Source organism: Heterodontus francisci, chromosome 12 (assembly GCF_036365525.1).
Source record: "Heterodontus francisci isolate sHetFra1 chromosome 12, sHetFra1.hap1, whole genome shotgun sequence".
NCBI lineage: Eukaryota > Metazoa > Chordata > Chondrichthyes > Heterodontiformes > Heterodontidae > Heterodontus > Heterodontus francisci.
This window is the reverse complement of record NC_090382.1, coordinates 65533532-65554432: the sequence shown is the minus strand read 5'-3', so window position 1 is coordinate 65554432 and position 20901 is coordinate 65533532. Positions and strand designations below refer to the sequence as shown.

At 44.5% G+C, this 20901-nt stretch overlaps 1 protein-coding gene across 1 annotated transcript in view; it reads right to left on the bottom strand.

The window, feature by feature from the left end:
• The window catches only part of LOC137375610 (PH and SEC7 domain-containing protein 2-like), a 198689-nt gene that overhangs the window by 171826 nt on the left and 5962 nt on the right, over nt 1–20901 (bottom strand). The window contains exon 2 of the mRNA XM_068042988.1: nt 15713–16210. Within this exon, the coding sequence (XP_067899089.1) occupies nt 15713–16210 (498 nt within the window). The remainder of the gene's footprint in view (nt 1–15712; nt 16211–20901) is intronic.

Below are 20901 nucleotides of genomic sequence, written 5' to 3'. Positions count from 1 at the left end.
CTATGTACATAAGCCATTGGTATTGGCCATAGAAGCCAGCAGTGTTTTATCTCTCTCTTTATTGGCCTTGCAGGAGAAACGTGCACATAATGCCCTCGAAAGGGCCCAGACAGGAGCTGGGGTTCCCTTCCTGCATGTGTTCACCACAATGGAAGAGGGAGCCATGGAGATCACCAGGGTCACTGACAAAGAGAAAGTTGGAGAAGATAAATGACCATCCCTAGTGGAGAGAGTGAATAGAGACTCCAATGCTTACATTAAGGGGGTGCACTGAAGTCCAGATCCTCCAACAGCATGTCAAAGACTGAGCTGCATTGGCACTGCAGAGGCTTCTGCTATCCAAAGCTAGTTCTCATGATCTCTTCTTGTGTCTCCCACATGCTGACATAGAGGCAATAAGACCGATTCCTGCACCATCACCAGGCCAAGTGCTGCCAGAGCAGAAGTCAGACCAAGCATCATCACAACTTACAAGCACACCCTCCAGCAGCACGGATACAGTCACTTCAGTGCGTCCTTGTGCACGATTAGATAGGGTGGTACTGTGTGATAAGCACATCACAAGTGTGCAGGAGGAGTTGACAGAGGCAGAGGCAGCTATCAGCAGTCCCCCCTCAGAGGATGGAGGACAGCCACAGCCCTGCCTAGTTGGGCACAGATGCAGGGCCTTGGGAGTCACAGGAAAGGAGTCTCGACATAGATTAGTAGCAACAAATGTACTCCCACATGTCACAGTTCCTTGAAGCAGTACGGGGTCATGGGCTAAGAATGGAGGAGTCCATCCAACTCAGGTGTGTCACCATGGCTCAGGGCTTTGAGCGCATGAGTTCCTCCATTGACAAAGTTGCCAACCTCATGGAGAGTCATATGTGGCAGCACTTGGAGTCCATGCAGGAACAATGCACTGAAATTCACAGGATGCATGGCACACCATGTAGCTTTGATCCTTCAGTGGTGCTGCTGGCGCAGCGATGTTTCGAGAGGATGCCAGTTGCACCCCAGCTGGTGCTCCTTTCCAGCCATCCTGAGCATCAGCCAAGGGCTGAGGCTGTCACGGAGATGGATGAAGGTGCCACCCCTCACGGGGCACCATCATCATTAGTGGCCTCCTTGGCCCCTATGACCGAGGGAACATCTGTGCAGCAGGGTCCAGTGACAGAGGCTGCCCCTCCAATGACGCTGGTGCAGCAGCCTCTGGAGGTGACCCCAATGGCACCTTCACGACGAGGTGCATCTCAGTCGCAAGCCGAGACAAGTGAGCAGTCTGCCTCCACCTCATCCGATGCCACAAGAGGAGCACCACATAGAAATGGCCAAGAACGGAGACCACCAGGTCAGGCAGAATGCTGACTGGGGTATCTATCACATGCAATAGTGCAGTGGCTCCCCACTGTGTATCTGCCTCCATTCACCTCGTCTGACCCAGATCCATCGTGCAGCCCATGCAGCCCTGCCAAAATACATTTCATTGAGAAACAAAAGCTCAGCAAGAAAGATCCATCCAGGGCTTACTAAGGAGGTAAAGGTATTAGTATTAGTATTAGTATTAGATTAAAAGACGAGGCCTATAATGTTGCAAAGAGTAGTGCTAAGTCTGAGGACTGGGAGTGTTTTAGAAACTAGCAAAGAGCCACCAAAAAGTTGATTAAAAAGGGAAAAAATAGAATGAGAGTAAACTAGCCAGGAATATAAAAACAGATTATAAGAGCTTTTACAAGTATACAAAAAGGAAGAGAGTAGCTAAAGTAAACCTGGGTCCCTTAGAAGCAGAGACAGGAGAAATTATCATGGGGAATGAGGAAATGGCAGAGACATTGAACAAATATTTTGTGTCAGTCTTGACAGTTGAAGACACAAGCTACATACCAGAAATAAAGGGTAACCTAGGGGCTCATAAAAGTGAGGAAATTAAGGTAATTAGTATCCAGCAGAGAAAACGTATTGGAGAAACTCAAGGAACTAAAATCCGACAAATCTCCAGGACTTGATGGCGTGGGATGAGAGGGTTGTCCTATGATGAGAGGCTGAGAAAATTAGGTCTAAATTCTCTTGAGTTTAGAAGAATGAGAGGAGATTTCATTGAAACATTCAAGATTATGAAGGGGCTTGACAGGGTAGATACTGAGATGTTGTTTGCAATGGCTGGGGAATCCAGAACACGGGGGCATAGTCTCAGGATAAGGGGACGATCACTTAGGACTGAGATGAGGAGAAACTTCTTCACTCAAAAGGTTATGAATCTTTGGAATTCTCTATCCCAGAGGGTTGTGGATGTGCCATCACTGTATATACTTAAGGGTGAGCTAGACAAGTTTTTGGTCTCTCGGTGAATCAAGGGATATGGGGAGCGGGTGGGAAAGTGGAGTTTAAGCCCAAGATCAGCCATAATCATATTGAATGGCAGAGCAGGCTCAACGGGCCATATGGTCTACTTCTGCTCCAATTTCTTATGTTCTTAAGGCTGAACATCACCCTCAACGAGCTCTTAATGAGCTTTGCAAATGCCTTAATTACCATTATTAACGGATCGGATGTGTTCTCGAGGCTGCCCTCCCCCCGCCATGGTGAAAATTGCCAGTTCCAGGAATGGTGATGGGAAACTGGCACACCGGCTAGTGTGGTATTTTCATCTCCCACCCGTGCCCGTTCTTGCCAACGATGGGACCTAGAAGTCCTGCTCAAAATTTCATGTATAGGTTTGCTTTAAGGCTGTTATCAGTATCGTTAAGATAATTAGTGAAGTCTTGTGTTAGTCACTATCTGATGAATTCCTACAATGCTTGGATGTGCCAAGAACAGCAAGTCAAAAGGGCTCAAAGATAGATACTGTACCAACAGTACTGCAGACAGCCTGCTGCTTCCTCGCCAAACCATGTACTCATTTTATCTATCTTGCAACAATTAAAGCTTGAGTGCACTCAGAGATTTTGAATCCAAAACCTTTTGGTCTCAAGTTCAGCACTCAACAAACATTGGGATAACAGGATGTCACAAAATACATTTCTATATTTTACTCCCATGTTTAATGCTTTGATCTTGTTTGACTCCTGTTTACCTCTTTGTCTCTCAAATCAACAGCATTTCCTCTACCTTAAAGTGGTCTATGACCTCTCTAACTGGAGCACCAGTGCCACTCTGTGGCTCAGCCAACTAAATCTACACCTACAGTATCTGCCAAATTTTATGTAGGATGACATTTCTGAAACAGTCTATTGACTACTGTAACTTGTAAAAAGTATCATGATTTTGACTGATTGACATTTAAATGTCAGACACTGCTGAGCTGCTAACTCAACTACAGCGACAGAAAACACTGCAGTATTATGAGATTAGGTATATGTTTACTGCTTGAATTTGATTTTGAAATTGATATGTACAATACCGTAAAGAAAATTACAAATTAAAACTAAACGACATCCATAAATCTACTATTCAAGAAAGACAAATACTTTTGTATCTGCTACGAAAAGGCAAACAAAACTAAGGTGGGACAGAAGAATAACGTTTATAATCATGGAAATGATTTAAAAACACCAGATGGCAGCACTTAACCTAATACTTTTCAATCATTTTCTGTTCAGTAACATCACACTTTGCTTGTGTGACTTTTGGTCCTGTGATATTAATAATGTCTGGCAGATACTAAATGGTTCAATGAATCACAGCATGAATCCCACTGCACAAAGGAACCAGTTAAAATGGAACCTGCACTTGGTATGCATTTTCATTTTGCTGTCCCTTTCCATGGTTTCGTAGAAAACCATCACGTGCTGTAGACTGTAGAAAAATATCTTACTAGGTTATATTTATATTTTTATAAAGGTTCAATTCAAATAGCTTCAATTCAGACAATGCTATAGTTACCAATTTGAAAGAAAAAACTATTACAATTAAAAAGAAATACACCCAATCATAGTTCTTCATGAAATACTTCATAATAAGGTTCTATAATGTCAATTCCTAGAATGAGTGCCTTTTCCCTTTGTCCTCATCGTCTTTCTGCAAGATAGTCACTGACCTCAGGTGAGTCAAAGCAAACTAACTGTAAAATGATGGCACCAGTCCTCAACTTTGGGGAAGTCTTCCACTTCAACTTGTCCCTTTCAAGGTTCTGTGGCCATAGAATGTCCAGCATAATATCTTAAGGGACTATGTTCCCACATTAAAACAGAAATTATGGGCCTTTCCTCTGAATTGGGTTTGTCGCCATTGATTATGTGACACTTTGTCCTACAATTAGAGAAACATTTGAGATGTTTGAGGAGCTAAAGAATGACATCCAAATGTCCACCCTATATCCCACTTTATTTATTTTGAGATACAGCACTAAAACAGGCCCTTCGGCCCACCGAGTCTGTGCTGACCAAGAACCACCCATTTATACTAACCCTACAGGGCAGGGATCCTGAAGAACCAAGACAGCATGGAGTGGGCTTCGCCATCAGAAACTCCTTGCTCAGCATGATAGAGCCTCCTCAAATGGCTCGGAACGCATACTGTCCATCCGACTGCTCACCACTTCTGGTCCAGTACACCTACTCAGCATCTATGCTCCAACACTCTGCTCCCCACCTGAAGCTAAAGATCAGTTCTACAAGGAACTCCATAACATCATTAGCAGCATCCCCAACACCGAACACCTATTCCTGCTGGGGGACTTTAATGCCAGGGTTGGGGCCGACTATGACTCATGGCCCTCCTGCCTTTGGCGCTATGGCGTTGGAAGGATGAATGAGAACGGGCAGAGACTGCTTGAGTTGTGTACCTATCAACCTCTGCATCACCAACTCGTTCTTTCACACTAAACCCTGTCATCAGGTTTCATGGAGGCACCCAAGATCGCGTTGTTGGCACCAGCTAGACCTCATTGTCACAAGGCGAGCCGCCTTAAACAGTGTTCAAATCACACGCAGCTTCCACAGTGTGGACTGCGACACCAACCACTCCCTGGTGTGCAGCAAGGTTAGACTCAGACCAAAGAAGTTGCATCATTCCAAGCAGAAGGGCCACCCGCGCATCAACACGAGCAGAATTTCTCACCCACAGCTGTTACAAAAATTTCTAAATTCACTTGTAACAGCCCTTCAAAACACTCCCACAGGGGATGCTGAGACCAAGTGGGCCCACATCAGAGACGCCATCTATGAGTCAGCTTTGACCACCTACGGCAAAAGTGCGAAGAGAAATGCAGACTGGTTTCAATCTCATAATGAAGAGCTGGAACCTGTCATAGCCGCTAAGCGCATTGCACTGTTGAACTACAAGAAAGCCCCCAGCGATTTAACATCCGCAGCACTTAAAGCAGCCAGAAGCACTGCACAAAGAACAGCCAGGCACTGCGCAAACGACTACTGGCAACACCTATGCAGTCATATTCAGCTGGCCTCAGACACCGGAAACATCAGAGGAATGTATGATGGCATTAAGAGAGCTCTTGGGCCAACCATCAAGAAGATCGCCCCCCTCAAATCTAAATCAGGGGACATAATCACTGACCAACGCAAACAAATGGACCGCTGGGTTGAGCACGACCTAGAACTGTACTCCAGGGAGAATGTTGTCACTGAGACTGCCCTCAATGCAGCCCAGCCTCTACCAGTCATGGATGAGCTGGACATACAGCCAACCAAATCGGAACTCAGTGATGCCATTGATTCACAAGCCAGCGGAAAAGCCCCTGGGAAGGACAGCATTACCCCTGAAATAATCAAGAGTGCCAAGCCTGCTATACTCTCAGCACTACATGAACTGCTATGCCTGTGCTGGAACGAGGGAGCAGTACCCCAGGACATGCGCGATGCCAATATCATCACCCTCTATAAAAACAAAGGTGACCGCGGTGACTGCAACAACTACCGTGGAATCTCCCTGCTCAGCATAGTGGGGAAAGTCTTTGCTCGAGTCGCTCTAAACAGGCTCCAGAAGCTGGCCGAGCGCATCTACCCTGAGGCACAGTGTGGCTTTCGTGCAGAGAGATTGACCATTGACATGCTGTTCTCCCTTCGTCAGATACAGCAGAAATGCCGTGAACAACAGATGCCCCTCTACATTGCTTTCATTGATCTCACCAAAGCCTTTGACCTCGTCAGCAGACGTGGTCTCTTCAGACTACTAGAAAAGATCGGATGTCCACCAAAGCTACTAAGTATCATCACCTCATTCCATGACAATATGAAAGGCACAATTCAACATGGTGGCTCCTCATCAGAGCCCTTTCCTATCCTGAGTGGTGTGAAACAGGGCTGTGTTCTCGCACCCACACTTTTTGGGATTTTCTTCTCCCTGCTGCTTTCACATGCGTTCAAATCCTCTGAAGAAGGAATTTTCCTCCACACAAGATCAGGGGGCAGGTTGTTCAACCTTGCCCGTCTAAGAGCGAAGTCCAAAGTACGGAAAGTCCTCATCAGAGAACTCCTCTTTGCTGACGATGCTGCTTTAACATCTCACACTGAAGAATGCCTGCAGAGTCTCATCGACAGGTTTGCGTCTGCCTGCAATGAATTTGGCCTAACCATCAGCCTCAAGAAAACGAACATCATGGGGCAGGATGTCAGAAATGCTCCATCCATCAATATTGGCGACCACGCTCTGGAAGTGGTTCAAGAGTTCACCTACCTAGGCTCAACTATCACCAGTAACCTGTCTCTAGATGCAGAAATCAACAAGCGCATGGGTAAGGCTTCCACTGCTATGTCCAGACTGGCCAAGAGAGTGTGGGAAAATGGCGCACTGACACGGAACACAAAAGTCCGAGTGTATCAGGCCTGTGTCCTCAGTACCTTGCTCAACGGCAGCGAGGCCTGGACAACGTATGCCAGCCAAGAGCGACGTCTCAATTCATTCCATCTTCGCTGCCTTCGGAGAATAATTGGCATCAGGTGGCAGGACTATATCTCCAACACAGAAGTCCTTGAAGCGGCCAACACCCCCAGCTTATACACACTACTGAGTCAGCGGCGCTTGAGATGGCTTGGCCATGTGAGCCGCATGGAAGATGGCAGGATCCCCAAAGACACATTGTACAGCGAGCTCGCCACTGGTATCAGACCTACCGGCCGTCCATGTCTCCGCTTTAAAGACGTCTGCAAATGCGACATGAAATCCTATGACATTGATCACAAGTCGTGGGAGTCAGTTGCCAGCGTTCGCCAGAGCTGGCGGGCAGCCATAAAGACGGGGCTAAAGTGTGGCGAGTCGAAGAGACTTAGTAGTTGGCAGGAAAAAAGACAGAGGCGCAAGGGGAGAGCCAACTGTGTAACAGCCCCAACAAACAAATTTCTCTGCAGCACCTGTGGAAGAGCCTGTCACTCTAGAATTGGCCTTTATAGCCACTCCAGGCGCTGCTTCACAAACCACTGACCACCTCCGGGCGCTTATCCATTGTCTCTCGAGATAAGGAGGCCAAAGAAGAACAGTAATCCCACATTCCCTACCACCTACCTACACTAGGGACAATTTACAATGGCCAATTTACCTATCACCTGCAAGTCTTTGGCGGTGGGAGGAAACCGGAGCACCCGGCGAAAACCCACACAGTCACAGGGAGAACTTGCAAACTCTGCACAGGCAGTACCTAGAATTGAACCTGGGTTCCTGGAGCTGTGAGGCTGCAGTGCTAACCACTGCGCCACTGTGCCACCCCACTTCATGTGAGAGTAAGTGAACAGGCAGCTAGGTTTTGTTGTAAGTTTATTTTGTGCACCTACTTTTTAAATGCTAATGTGATGATTATTACCACCATTTAAAAATCTGACTAAGTGTGTCCTGCTGTAGTATGGGCATACATTTGAAACTTGGAAATAACAGCAATATTTTCTGAGAATTTAGCATATGCAACATTAGGCCGAGTATAACAGGTTTTTTTTTTATTTCCAAAATATACTTTATTCTTAAAAATCTGCAAAAATTACATTGCCAAACAGTTTCAAAGAGCACCAAAAAATACAAACATTGCAAGGGAGATCAGTTTCCTTCAAGACTATCATGAGTTTCTTCACAACCCTTCCCTTTCACAATTGTCATGCCAATTACAGTTTTACATTTACAGCAAATGAAAATATTAACGATACAGTTCGAGGGGTTTCCCATGGATCCAGCCCCTCAGTTCAGCTTGGTGGGGGGACCTTACACTGTGGTCTTTCCCCATTGAGCCTTTGCTGCGGCTGCCCCAAGCTTTAGTGCGTCCCTCAGCACGTAGTCCTGGACCTTGGAATGTGCCAGTCTGCAACATTCGGTGGTGGACAACTCTTTGCGCTGGAAGACCAGCAAGTTTCGGGCAGACCAAAGGGCGTCTTTCACCGAATTGATAGTCCTCCAGCAGCAGTTGATGTTTGTCTCGGTGTGCGTCCCTGGGAACAGCCCGTAGAGCACAGACTCCTGTGTTGCAGAGCTGCTTGGGATGAACCTCGACAAAAACCACTGCATCTCTTTCCACACCTGCTTTGCAAAGACACATTCCAGGAGGAGGTGGGCGACCGTCTCTTCCCCACCACAGCCAACGCGGGGGCACTGTGCGGAGGGGGCGAGACTTCGGGTGTGCATGAAGGATCTGACGGGGAGGGCCCTTCTCACCACCAGCCAAGCTACGTCTTGGTGCTTGTTTGAAAGTTCTGGTGATGAGGCGTTCCGCCAAATGACTTTGACGGTCTGCTCGGGGAACCATCCGACAGGATCCACCGTCTCCTTTTCCTGTAGGGCCTTGAGGACATTCCGTGCAGACCACTGCCTGATGGACCGGTGGTCAAAGGTGTTTTCCCACAGAAACTGCGGCCTAGTATAACAGGTTCAGATGAAACTGTTTGTGAATGCAGTCTTTGACCATCTACTTATTATAGGGGAAAATGGCTAGCTTTACTTTGGCATACTTCTTGATGCCACTAACCTTTTTCCCATCTTTGCTCTTGTCCACTGGATGTTGGACACAACATTAATTCGTTGGGCTATCTCGAGCAAACTGAATGCGTACTTTCCCTATGGGGAGGCAGCCCTGGATTCCAAACAGGGCAATCCTCCTTTCCCATAATTCCTGCGGAAGCACTTTCAACACAGCAGCTGGAAAGGGAGCCCTCTCCAGATATCTGTACTTTTTTCTAGCAGAACCTTATAACTAGTGCTTTCCTCACTGGCAGAAAAAGAAATACAGCCTGTTTAAGAGCTTTCAAATGTGAGTTCCCACCAGCAGGCACAATCTCACTTTGAAGACTTAATTATGCTGACATCGGGAAATCCCACCAGATTGATCGTGTATGATTTTGGCAAGCAGAAAGCTAATTAAACACCAGACACTCCATTTCGGTGCAAGGAACACAATATAAGATATAATTTAAAGCATTAAATGGAAAAGAAAGACAGAGTAAGGAAAAAGAACAATTTGCATTTATATAGCATGTTTAACGTAGCATAACATCCCAAGTTCCTTCACAGGAACATTATCAAACTAATTTTGACACCAAGCTACCTAAGGAGATATTAGGCCAGATGACCAAAAGCTTGGTCAAAGAGGTAGGTTTGAAGGAGCATCTTGAAGAAAGAAAGATAGGATTGGAGATGGAGAGGTTTAGAGAGGGAATTCTAGAGTTTAGGACCTCAGCTGCTGAAAGCACGACTGCCAATGGTAGAGTGATTAAATTTGGCAATGCTTAAGAAGCCAGAATTGGAGGTGCGCAGATATATCAGAAGGTTGTAGGCTGAAGGAAGTTACAGAGATATGGATGGATTTGAAAACAAGGATGAGAATTTTAAAAATCGAGATGATGCTCAACCAGGAGCCAATGGAGGTCAATAAGCACAGGGGTGATGGTTGAACGTGACTTGATGTGAGTTGGGCGATGGGCAGCAGAGTTTTGGATGATCTCAAGTATATGGAGGATGGAAGATGGAAGGTCAACCAGGACTGTATTAGAATAGTCAAGTCTTGGGGCAACAAGGGCATCGATGAGGATTTCAACAGTAAATGAGCTGAGACAGGGGCGATGTCGTGTGATGTTATGGAGGTTGCCATAGGTCGTCTTAGTGATGACACAGATATTTAGTTGAAGGCTCATCACAGGGTTAGATATGACACCGAGCTTGTGAACAGTCTGGTTCAGTTTGACATCAATACAGCTACTCCTGATCTCAAGAGTAGTGCCAAGGATACACAACACCTGATTGAGTTATCTTGACCATTTTTAAGTAGAAAAAGATCATCCTCATGAGAAACCTCTTCTGTACTGCACCAAAAAATAATAAGATTTCTGTCCTAATAATTATCTAAATTGTTTTCATTAGTGCATTAGCCACCACTAACCACAATATTAAACCCAAATTTGGATACAGAGAGTAAGCAAGGGAAATACCTTCTTTGTCAAAATGTTAAGTTGGAGATAAATTGTGAGGAATCAAAATACAGCTGCCATGGCAAATGGATGAGTCGGTATACTCTTAATGAAACTAAATCAAGAAAATGTGCTGTTAAATAATTTCAGTCATCCAGAAAGGATAAGCAAACCATGTTTCAATTTTGTTTTCAGTAGTTTATTCATTTCATAGGATGAGAAAATACTAATGTCAAAATTGCTGTGACCCACTTTTCTGACATTAGTGAAGTGGAGTGGAATCCCCCTGCACCCAATCTGTCCAAGGGCAGAAGCCCCATCCCAAATCCTGGACATGGAGATATTCGTTAGCTGAGGAAAACTGCTGGTGCCTGTGAGAGTATATTAGTGGCGCCCTTACCTGCCCAACTCAGCCTGAGTCTCCCTCAAGGCTCAAGTGTGCTGAAGAAAAAATGTTTCTTCATTCTTCAGCTTGCACTGATGTCATTCTGCCACTAAAGACAGCAATCAATCACCTTATTCTAATAAAGCTTTAGGTCCTCATAAGACCTCAAAGGGACTCACAGGAGGTCTCAGCTGGCATGAGTTCCGCTGAGGCCATTTAAGGGGGCAAAGGTTGGAAGTTCCTGGTGAAGTCTGAAAGTTACAGAGATATGAATGGGTTTGAAAACAAAGATGAGAATTTTTAAATTGAGGCGATGCTCAACCGGGCAAGCAAGGATTTCCACCTAATATTCTGGCATGACCTCGGCAGAAATCAGACTTATGCCCTCTCTCAACTCAGCAATCTCAGTATATGTAATATATAAAATTTAGCCCTTTTAGAATAGTTGATTCTTTCTCCTAGTGGGAAACATGTACTTGCAAGCAATAGTGTCGAGCAGAGTGTAAAATCAAGTGCAAGCACTTGAAATGATTAATTATCCGGTTCTATCTGAAAATTCCCAAAGGACTAGACATCATTATTAATTTCCTCTTTATACTCCTTAGCTTATGTAAAAGAAGTTGAACAAAAAAAGTACTGTGTGATTTAAATGCGAATAAAAAGTAAAATCACTTGTGGATCTCACATCAAGCCAGCTATGATTTTAACCTGCTCGTCTGAACAAGTTAAGAGCAACACATCATAATTCTGTAAGATTTAAGGTAGTTACGGAAAAGGACAAAGAGGGAGGGGAAATAAAAGTATTGAATTGGGGGAAGGCCGACTTCAATATGATAAAACAGGATCTTGCCAAAGTGGACTGGGAGCAGCTATGTGCTGTGTAGAGATACAGCACTGAAACAGGCCCTTCGGCCCACCGAGTCTGTGCCGACCATCAACCACCCATATATACTAATCCTACACGAATCCCATATTCCTACCATATCCTCACCTGTCCCTATATTTCCCTACCACCTACCTATACTAGGGGCAATTTATAATGGCCAATTTACCTACCAACCTGCAAGTCTTTTGGCTTGTGGGAGGAAACCGGAGCACCCAGAGAAAACCCACACAGACACAGGGAGAACTTGCAAACTCCACACAGGCAGTACCCAGAATTGAACCCGGGTCGCTGGAGCTGTGAGGCTGTGGTGCTAACCACTGCACCACTGTGCCGCCCTACTTGTAGGAAAGTCTACATCAGACCAGTGGGAGTCATTCAAAGAGGAAATAGTGAGAGTTCAGGGCCAACATGTTCCCGTAAAGGTGAAGGGTCGGACCAACAGGTCCAGGGAAACCTGGATGTCAAGGGATATACAGGATTGGATAAGGGAAAAAAGGAGGCTTATGGCAGATTCAGAGTGCTGAAAACAGAGGAGGCCCTAGAGGAGTATAGAAAGTGTAGTGGGGTACTTAAAAAAGTAATTAGGACAGCGATGAGGGGACATGAAAAAACACTGGCAGGCAAGATAAAGGAAAATCTCAAGGCGTTTCATAAGTATATTAAGGGCAAGAGGATAACCAGGGAAAGAGTGGGGCCCATTAGAGACCAAAGTGGCAATCTGTGCGTGGAGCCAGAGGACATAGGTGAGGTTTTAAATGATTACTTTTCATCTGTGTTCACTATGGAGAAGGACAATGTAGGTGTAGAGATCAGGGAGGGGAATTGTGATATGTTGAAAAAATTAGCATTGAAAAGGAGGAAGTATTAACTGTTTTAGCTGGCTTAAACGTGGATAAATCCCCAGGCCCAGATGAGATGTATCCCAGGCTGTTATGCGAGGCAAGGGAGGAGATAGCAGGGGCTCTGACACAAATGTTCAAATCCTCTCTGGCCACAGGAGAAGTACCAGAGAATTGGAGGACAGCAAATGTGGTACCATTATTCAAGAAGGGCAGCAGGGATGAACCAGGTAATTACAGACCAGTGAGTCTTACATCAGTGGTTGGGAAACTATTGGAAAAGGTTCTGAGGGATAGGATTAATCTCCACTTGGAGAGGCAGGGATTAATCAGGGATAGCCAGCATGGCTTTGTCAGGGAGAGATCGTGTCTAACAAACTTGATTGCATTTTTTGAGGAGGTGACTAGGTGTGCAGATGAGGGTACTTGAGTAAGGCTTTTGATAAGGTCGCGCATGGGAGATTGGTTAAGAAGGTCAGAGCCCATGGGATCCAGGGCAATTTGGCAAATTGGATCCAAAATTGGCTTAGTGGCAGGAGGCAGAGGTAGTTGAAGGTTGTTTTTGTGAGTGGAAGCCTGTGACCAGTGGTGTACCACAGGGATGGGTGCTGGGTCCCTTGCTGTTGGTCATGTACATTAATGATTTAGACGTGAATATAGGAGGTATGATCAGTAAGTTCGCAGGTGACACGAAAATTGTTGGTGTTGTAAATAGTGAGGAGGAAAGCCTTAGATTGCAGGACGATATAGATGGGCTGGTAAGATGGGCAGCGCAGTGGCAAATGGAATTTAATCCTCAGAAGTGTGAGGTGATGCATTTTGGGAGGACTAACAAGGCAAGGGAATAAACAATGGGTGGTAGGACCCTAGGAAGTACAGAGGGTCAGAGGGACCTTGTTGTACTTGTCCATAGATCACTGAAGGCAACAGCACAGGTAGTTAAGGTGGTTAGGAAGGCATATGGGATACTTGCCTTTATTAGCTGAGGCATAGAATATAGTAGGGAGGTTATGATGGAGCTGTATAAAATGCTAGTTAGGCCACGGCTGGAGTAGTGTGTACAGTTCTGGTCGCCATGCTATAGGAAGGATGTGATTGCACTGGAGAGGGTGCAGAAGAGATTCACCAGGATGTTGCCTGGGCTGGAACATTTCCGCTATGAAGAGAGACTGGATAGGCTAGGGATGTTTTCCTTAGAGCAGAGAAGGCTGAGGGGGGGACCAGAATGAGGTATACAAAATTATGAGGGGCATTGATAGGATAGATAGGAAGAAACGGAGGGGTCAATAACCAGGGAGCAAAGATTTAAGGTAAGGGGCAGGAGGTTTAGAGGGGATTTGAGGAAAATAAATTACACCCAGAGGGTGGTTGGAATCTGGAACATACTGCCTGAAGGGGTGGTAGAGGCAGGAACCCTCACAACATTTAAGAAGTATTTAGATGAGCATTTGAAACGCCTTAGCCTACAAGGCTATGGACTAAGTGCTGGAAAATGGGGTTAGAATAGATAGGTGCATGATGGCCAGCACAGACAAGATGGGCCGAAGGGCCTGTTTCTGTGCTGTATAACTCTATGACTCTATGACAAAGGCAACCAGCAGGTCCTTCTTTGAATATGCAAATTGGGCTCCACTGACAATCAGTGGAGAGAAAGAGTTATTGCTGAGGACAGGAATATGCTGCCAATGGGAGAGCTAGAGGGTGACTTCAAAAGGTGTGTGGATCCAGCATAAAAAGGAAGGCTTTCAACAACAAGAACTTAGTAGTGAGGTGCTAACAAAGTTACGCATCTAAATTGACAAATGAGGATATAGCCAACAGCAGCAATCACGTGGCCTACTGAGCAAGATCACGGAAACAGCTACTCAGCCTCATGGTTTCCTCAAACTTTAGACCAAACAGTAACAGTTTCTATGTTGGAAATTCTGCCCCAGCTGGACTCGGAGTGGAGAGAGGAGGCCAAAAATCCTAAAGGGAGGGCACAAAGGAAATTCGAGGTACAGGGCTGGAATGGGAGTTTGAGGAAGAGCATAAAGACAGATAGCAGAATTGTTGATCATTGTTAGTGTATAATGCCATTCAGAGCAGTGACATCCAGAAAGAAGTTTTAATAACAATATTTAAATTCAGTTTACTGTAAAGGCAAACCGATTGAAGTACTGCCACATGGTAGCTTTGTAATGTAACTGCATCCCTACACAATGCTGTCTTTCAGACAAAATACATTATTAGTAAGTGGTTCGTGCAGCTAACATTATGTTTCAGCTGTTTTAATATTATTAGTTCCAAATGGTTCCCCTATCAGTACTTGGCCAGTGGGGTAATCCACTGGAGTCTACTTTCTTCCACTGCATTCCTGGGCTATGGGAGGCATCTCCGGTTTGCCAGATTTTTTGTGCTACCCTCCCCCTATGCTATTCTGCTGTAACCAGTTAACTATTTAGTTTTCCTCTTGTCATTTAATCACTCCTGCTCTCCATCCTATCACAGTCCCTTTTGCTCTTTTCCGGCCACCGCCCTCACCACCCCACCAACCCCACCCCCCCCCCCCCCCCCACACCCCCCACCCACCCCCCCCCACTTTCCCCTTGCTTTGCTATTGCTTAAAAGCTGTTCATCTCAAACATCCAGTTCTGATGAAAGGCCAGAGACCTGAAATGGTAATTCTGTTTCTATCTCCAGAGATGCTGCCTGAATATTGATAAAAACAGAAAATGATAGAAATAATTTCTGATTTCCAGCATTCGAAACATTTTTCTTTTGCTTCGGAATTTCTAACTTACCCCTTCATATTTTAGCAACTTTCTTCCGATTTATGCTGCATAACCCTCTGCTCTTCTGACTCTGGACTTCTTTTTCTTCCCCTCCTTCTGCTGCATCTTCAGCCTCATAACTTTCAAACTTTATTAGTCACAAACTCAGGAATGCTCTTCTTAAACTTCTCCACTTTACGAAATCACTTCCCTCCTTCAAAACCTTTCCCTAAACCTTTTTCTTAGATCATACCTTCCCCTACCACTGCTCAGTGTCCAGTTGTTTTGATCTATATGAATCATTTTGGGAACACCCCATAATTAAAATTATTGAATGGAAACAATCACAGACTGGGAATGCACAATTTCTTGATAATTGCTCCTCATGTGCTAGGACCAGCAAAGTGGGAAATTCCAATCAATTAAGAGTAAATTTTTGTAAATATACATATTGTAAAAAAACACAATGTTTTACATAACAACGCATGCCAAAATTAGTTTACACTGAAACTGCTTTTACTTAGTCTATTTACCTGATAGAGTTAACGATCTTGTTGATGTCATCTTCGAGTTCCTCTCTCCCACCGTGCAAACCATTTGGCACTGATTTTAAAGAGGACCTGCTCAGCACATTCTCAGACCTGCTACTGGTGAGTGAGTGTCTCAGTGGACTTTCAACACACCCCTCATTCATCTTAGAATGTTGTTCCTGATCATCGCTAACACCAGCTTCCAGGATTTGTCGCTGTTCAGCAACCTGAACCAGTTTCTGCTGTAGTAGTTCAGGGGTTTCCTTAATTCGTTGTTGAATCAATGGTGTGAGTGGGGCTTCAAAACTGATACAACTGTCTGTCTCATCAGTCAGTGACAATACATCCAAAGAATCTAGGCTACTGTATGAAGTGCCTTTCATAAGATCAGATTCCACAATTCTTTCAAATGTAGAACTGAATCCATCGCGACTGTCCTTCACTTGGACTTGTTCTTTTTCTACAATTGCACCATCAGGCATCATCTCTCCAACTATTAACCTGCCAACAAACCACCACAACAAAAAACAACATTTAGTGATATTTAAAACCATTCTTTTTACTTAACACTATAATTAATGCATTTACTCTTCCATTCAACAAATAGAAATACTTCACTGAAAACAAGAAACATTTTATAAATGTCATAGTCATGAATATACCAAAATAAAGTAAAAAAATTATTTTCAGAATCCACAAATATGTGTGAAAATATATTGATTTCATTAACCTGATTGTTACAGTCTATCACTCCTGATAGATGAAACAGTATGGAAAGTCAAGGCACCTACTTTTTAAAACATCCTGGCGATAAGGCCATTATACTGGATTTTATTAAAATGGCAATTTTATTCCAGTTACCGGGGAAAAAAACAGCTAGAAGAGTTAGAGATATGATAATCTCAATTTATTTTCTATCTACTTCCATTTAGGAATGAATCACCTCTCTTCAAAGATGTAACCTTATGATGTGAGACTTGTAATTAGAGAGAAAAATATTGCAGTACAAGCGCCAAGGCTCCTGGGGTGCTGGGTACACCTGTAGTTATAAAGTGAGGTCAGCTCATTGAAATTGAACACCAGCTGTCCCAGTACACCACACATCATGCATTGGGAGCAGACAAGTGCTAGTGGGTGAAATATCCTGTTCCAGCAGCTCTGAAGGTGTTGCTAGTCACCTTTAAAAGGGAGCTAGCAACAAATTTAACACCAGAAGCAAAGCAAAAGAGAATACTGCCATTCCAAAATCCAGCTTTGCAGATCCCTTTGCAGGAGATGCTACAAAGAAAGGTGGATCTTTTTTGGAGAAAACATTCTAATCAAGAATACCATCAGAGCAACCAGGATAGGGTGGTACATTTTTTGGTTTTTACTCCAGAAACTGTTACAACCAAGGCGGGAGGAGTGTTCTGTTTATTCTAGTTCCACATCTCCACAGGTCACAACATATATTTTAAATTTTCCCACTTACCGGTACAGTCAATCATTCAATAAGGTGCCACACAAAAGGTTAATTGGCAAGATAAGGGCTCATGGAGTTGGGGGTAATATATTAGCATGGATAGATGATTGGTTAACAGACAGGAAACAATGAGTGAGCACAAACAGGGCATTTTCAAGTTGGCAGGCAGTAAATAATGGAGTGCCACAAGGATCAGTGCTGGGGCCTCAGCTATTTACAATCTATATTAATGACTTAGATGAGGAGACAGAGAGTAACGTATCTCAGTTTGCTGATGGTACAAAGGTAGGTGGAAAGGTAAGCTGTGGGGAGGACAGAGAGAGGCTGCAAAGAGGTTAAGTGAGTGGGCAACCAGATGGAGTACAATGTAGGGAAATGTGAAGTTATGCACTTTGGTTGGAAGAATAGCCAAGCAGAATATTTTTCCAAAGGTGTGAAACTTGTAAGTGTCAATTTTCAAAGAGACCTGGGTGTGTTTGTACAAGGAACGCAGAAAGTTAACCTGTAGGTACAGCAAGCAATTAGGAAGGCAAATGGCATATTGGTCTTTATTGCAAGGGGATTGGAGTACAGGAATAAGGAAGCATTTCTGCAATTGTGGAGGGTTTTGGTGAGACCACATCTGGAACACTGTGTGCAGTTTTGGTCTCCACATTTAAGAAAGGATATACTTGCATTGGAGGCAGTGCAATAAAGGTTCACCAGATTGGTCCCTGGAATGAGGGGGTTATCCTGTGATGAGCAACGAAGTAAATTGGGCCTGTATTCTCTGGAGTTTAGAAACATGAGAGGTGATCTCATTGAAACATATAAGATTCTAAAGGGGCTAGATAGGGTAGACACTGAAAAATTATTTCCACTGGCTGGGGAATCTAAAACACAGGGGCACAGTCTCAGGATAAGGGGCTATTCAATTAGGACTGAGATGAGGAGAAATTACTTCACTCAAAGGGTTGTGAATTTTTGGAATTCTGTACCCAAGAGGGTTGTGGATGCTCCATCATTGAATAAATTTAAGGCTGGGATAGACAGATTTTGGGTCTCTCAGGGAATCAAGGGGTATGGCAAGCGGGCGGGAAAGTGGAGTTGAATCCTAAGATCAGTCATGATCATTCTGAATGTCAGAGCAGACTCGATTGGCCATATAGTTTACTCCTGCTCCTATTTCTTGTGTTCTTGTGTTTACACAATGAGTTTCATGGCAACATTACTGAGACTAACTTTCAATTCTAGATTTTTTTTATTAGTTAATTGTAATGGATAGCGAAGAGGATAGCTGTAGACTCCAGAATTATATCAATGGTTTGGTTGAGTGAGCGGAAAAGTGCAAGTGGAATACAATCTGGAGAAGTGTGACGTAATGCATTTGGGGAGGGCAAACAAAGCAAGGGAATACACAATAAACGGGAGGATATTGAGAGGTGTAGAAGAAGTGGGAGACCTTGAGTGCATGTCCACAGGTCCCTGAAGGTGGCAGGTCAGGTAGATAGAGTGGTAAAGAAGGCATATGGAATGCTTTCCTTTATTGGCTGAGGTATAGAATACAAAGGCAGGGATGTAATGCTGAAACTATATAAAATACTGGTTAGGCCACAGTGTAGGTATTGCATACAGGTCTGGTCGCCACATTACAGGAAGAACATAATTGCTCTGGAGAGAGTACAGTCGAGATTTACAAGAATGTTGCCAGGGCTTGAAATTTGCAGTTATGAGGAAAGATTGGATGGGCTAGGGTTGTTTTCCTTAGAACAGAGGAGGCTGAGGGGTGACTTAATTGAGGTGTACAAAATTACGAGGGGCTTAGATAGAGTAGACAGGAAGGACCTGTTTCCCTTAGCGGAGAGGTCAATGACCAGGAGGCACAGAGTTAAGGTGATGGGTAGAAGGGGACATGAGGAAAAACCTTTTCACCCAGAGGGTGGTGGGTGTCTGGAATTCACTGCCCGGATCGGTGGTGGAGGCAGAAACTCTTAATTCATTTTAAAGGTACCTGGACGTGCACCTGGAGTGCTATAACTTGGAAGGCTATGGACCAGGTGCTGGAAGGTGGGATTAGATAGTGCGGCTAGTTTTTTCAGCTGGCGCAGACACGATGGGCTGAATGGCCTCCTTTTGTGCCGTAACTTTTCTATGGTTTCTATGTTTGTTATTAATTCCACCAGCTGATGTGGTGGGATTTGAAACAGTGTCTCCAGGGCAATAGCCTGGGCCTCTGGATTACTAGTTCAGTGACATTATCAGTACTCCACTGTCTCACCTGCAGGCTATGACACAGTCTGGTTTTGTCTCAGACAGTCGCTAGGGAGAGGGATGGAGTCAGTAGCTAGGGAATGGTGTTTGGAGCAGGGATTGAAAATAATGGCTTCAGTCTTCTCAAGGGCGGCACAGTGGCGCAGTGGTTAGCACCGCAGCCTCACAGCTCCAGGGACCCGGGTTCGATTCCGGGTACTGCCTGTGTGGGGTTTGCAAGTTCTCCCTGTGTCTGCGTGGGTTTTCTCCGGGTGCTCCGGTTTCCTCCCACAATCCAAAAGACTTGCAGTTTGATAGGTAAATTGGCCATTATAAATTGTCACTAGTATAGGTAGGTGGTAGGGAAATATAGGGACAGGTGGGGATGTTTGGTAGGAATATGGGATTAGTGTAGGATTAGTATAAATGGGTGGTTGATGTTCGGCAAAGACTCGGTGGGCCGAAGGGCCTGTTTCAGTGCTGTATCTCTAATCTAAAAAAAAATAATCTAATATTTAAATGGAGGAAATTTCTGCTCATCCAGTACTGGATATCAGACAAGCAGTCTGATAACTTAGCAACAGTGGAGGAGTCAAGAAAGTGGTGCTGAGGTAGAGTTGGGTATTATCAGTGTACATGTGAAAATCAATGCTGTGTTTTTGGATAATGTCGCCGACAGGCAGCATGTAGATGAGAAATAGGAGGGGGCCAAGGATAGATCTTTGGAGGACACCAGAGGTAACAGTGCAGGAGCAGGAAGAGAAGCCATGGCTATGATTAGATAGATAATAATGAAACCAGGCGAGTGCAGTGGAAAGGCACTGGAGGAGGATGTTGTGGTCAACTGTGTCAAAGGCTGCAGTCAGGTCAAGATGGATGAGGAGGGATAGTTTACCTTTGTCACCGACACATAGGATGCCATCTATGACTTTGATAAGAGATCTTTCAGTACTGTGGTAGGGACAGAAATCTGATTGGAGGGATTCAAACATGGAGTTCTGGGAAAGATGGGTATGGATTTGGAAGGCGACAACACATTCAAGTATTTTGGAGAGGAAAGGGAGGTTGGAGATGGGTGATAGTATGCAAGGACGGTGGGGTCATGGATTGTTTTTTGAGGAGAGGGGTGACGATGGCAGATTTAAAGGAGAGAGGGACAGCACCTGAAGAAAGAGAACCATTAACAAAATCAGTTAACATGGGGACCAGGAGGTGGGTCTCATGAACAAGATGAGCTTAGAGAGGGCATGAGTGGAGATATGAAGAAACTAGAGAAGATACGAGTTCAGGGCTAGGGCAGCGGGGAGCTTTCAAAAAATCAGCCTATACTTTTCAAAATATGTATCAGACAAGGCACATTTGTCTCAGAAAGAACAGTTACATATATATTCATATAAAACCCACAAGATGCTTGTATTTCACTTAATGGCTTTATTCTCAGATGCCTGATGCAAACATACAGGGATAATTGTATCATCCTGTGCTCCCAGTGGGAAATATT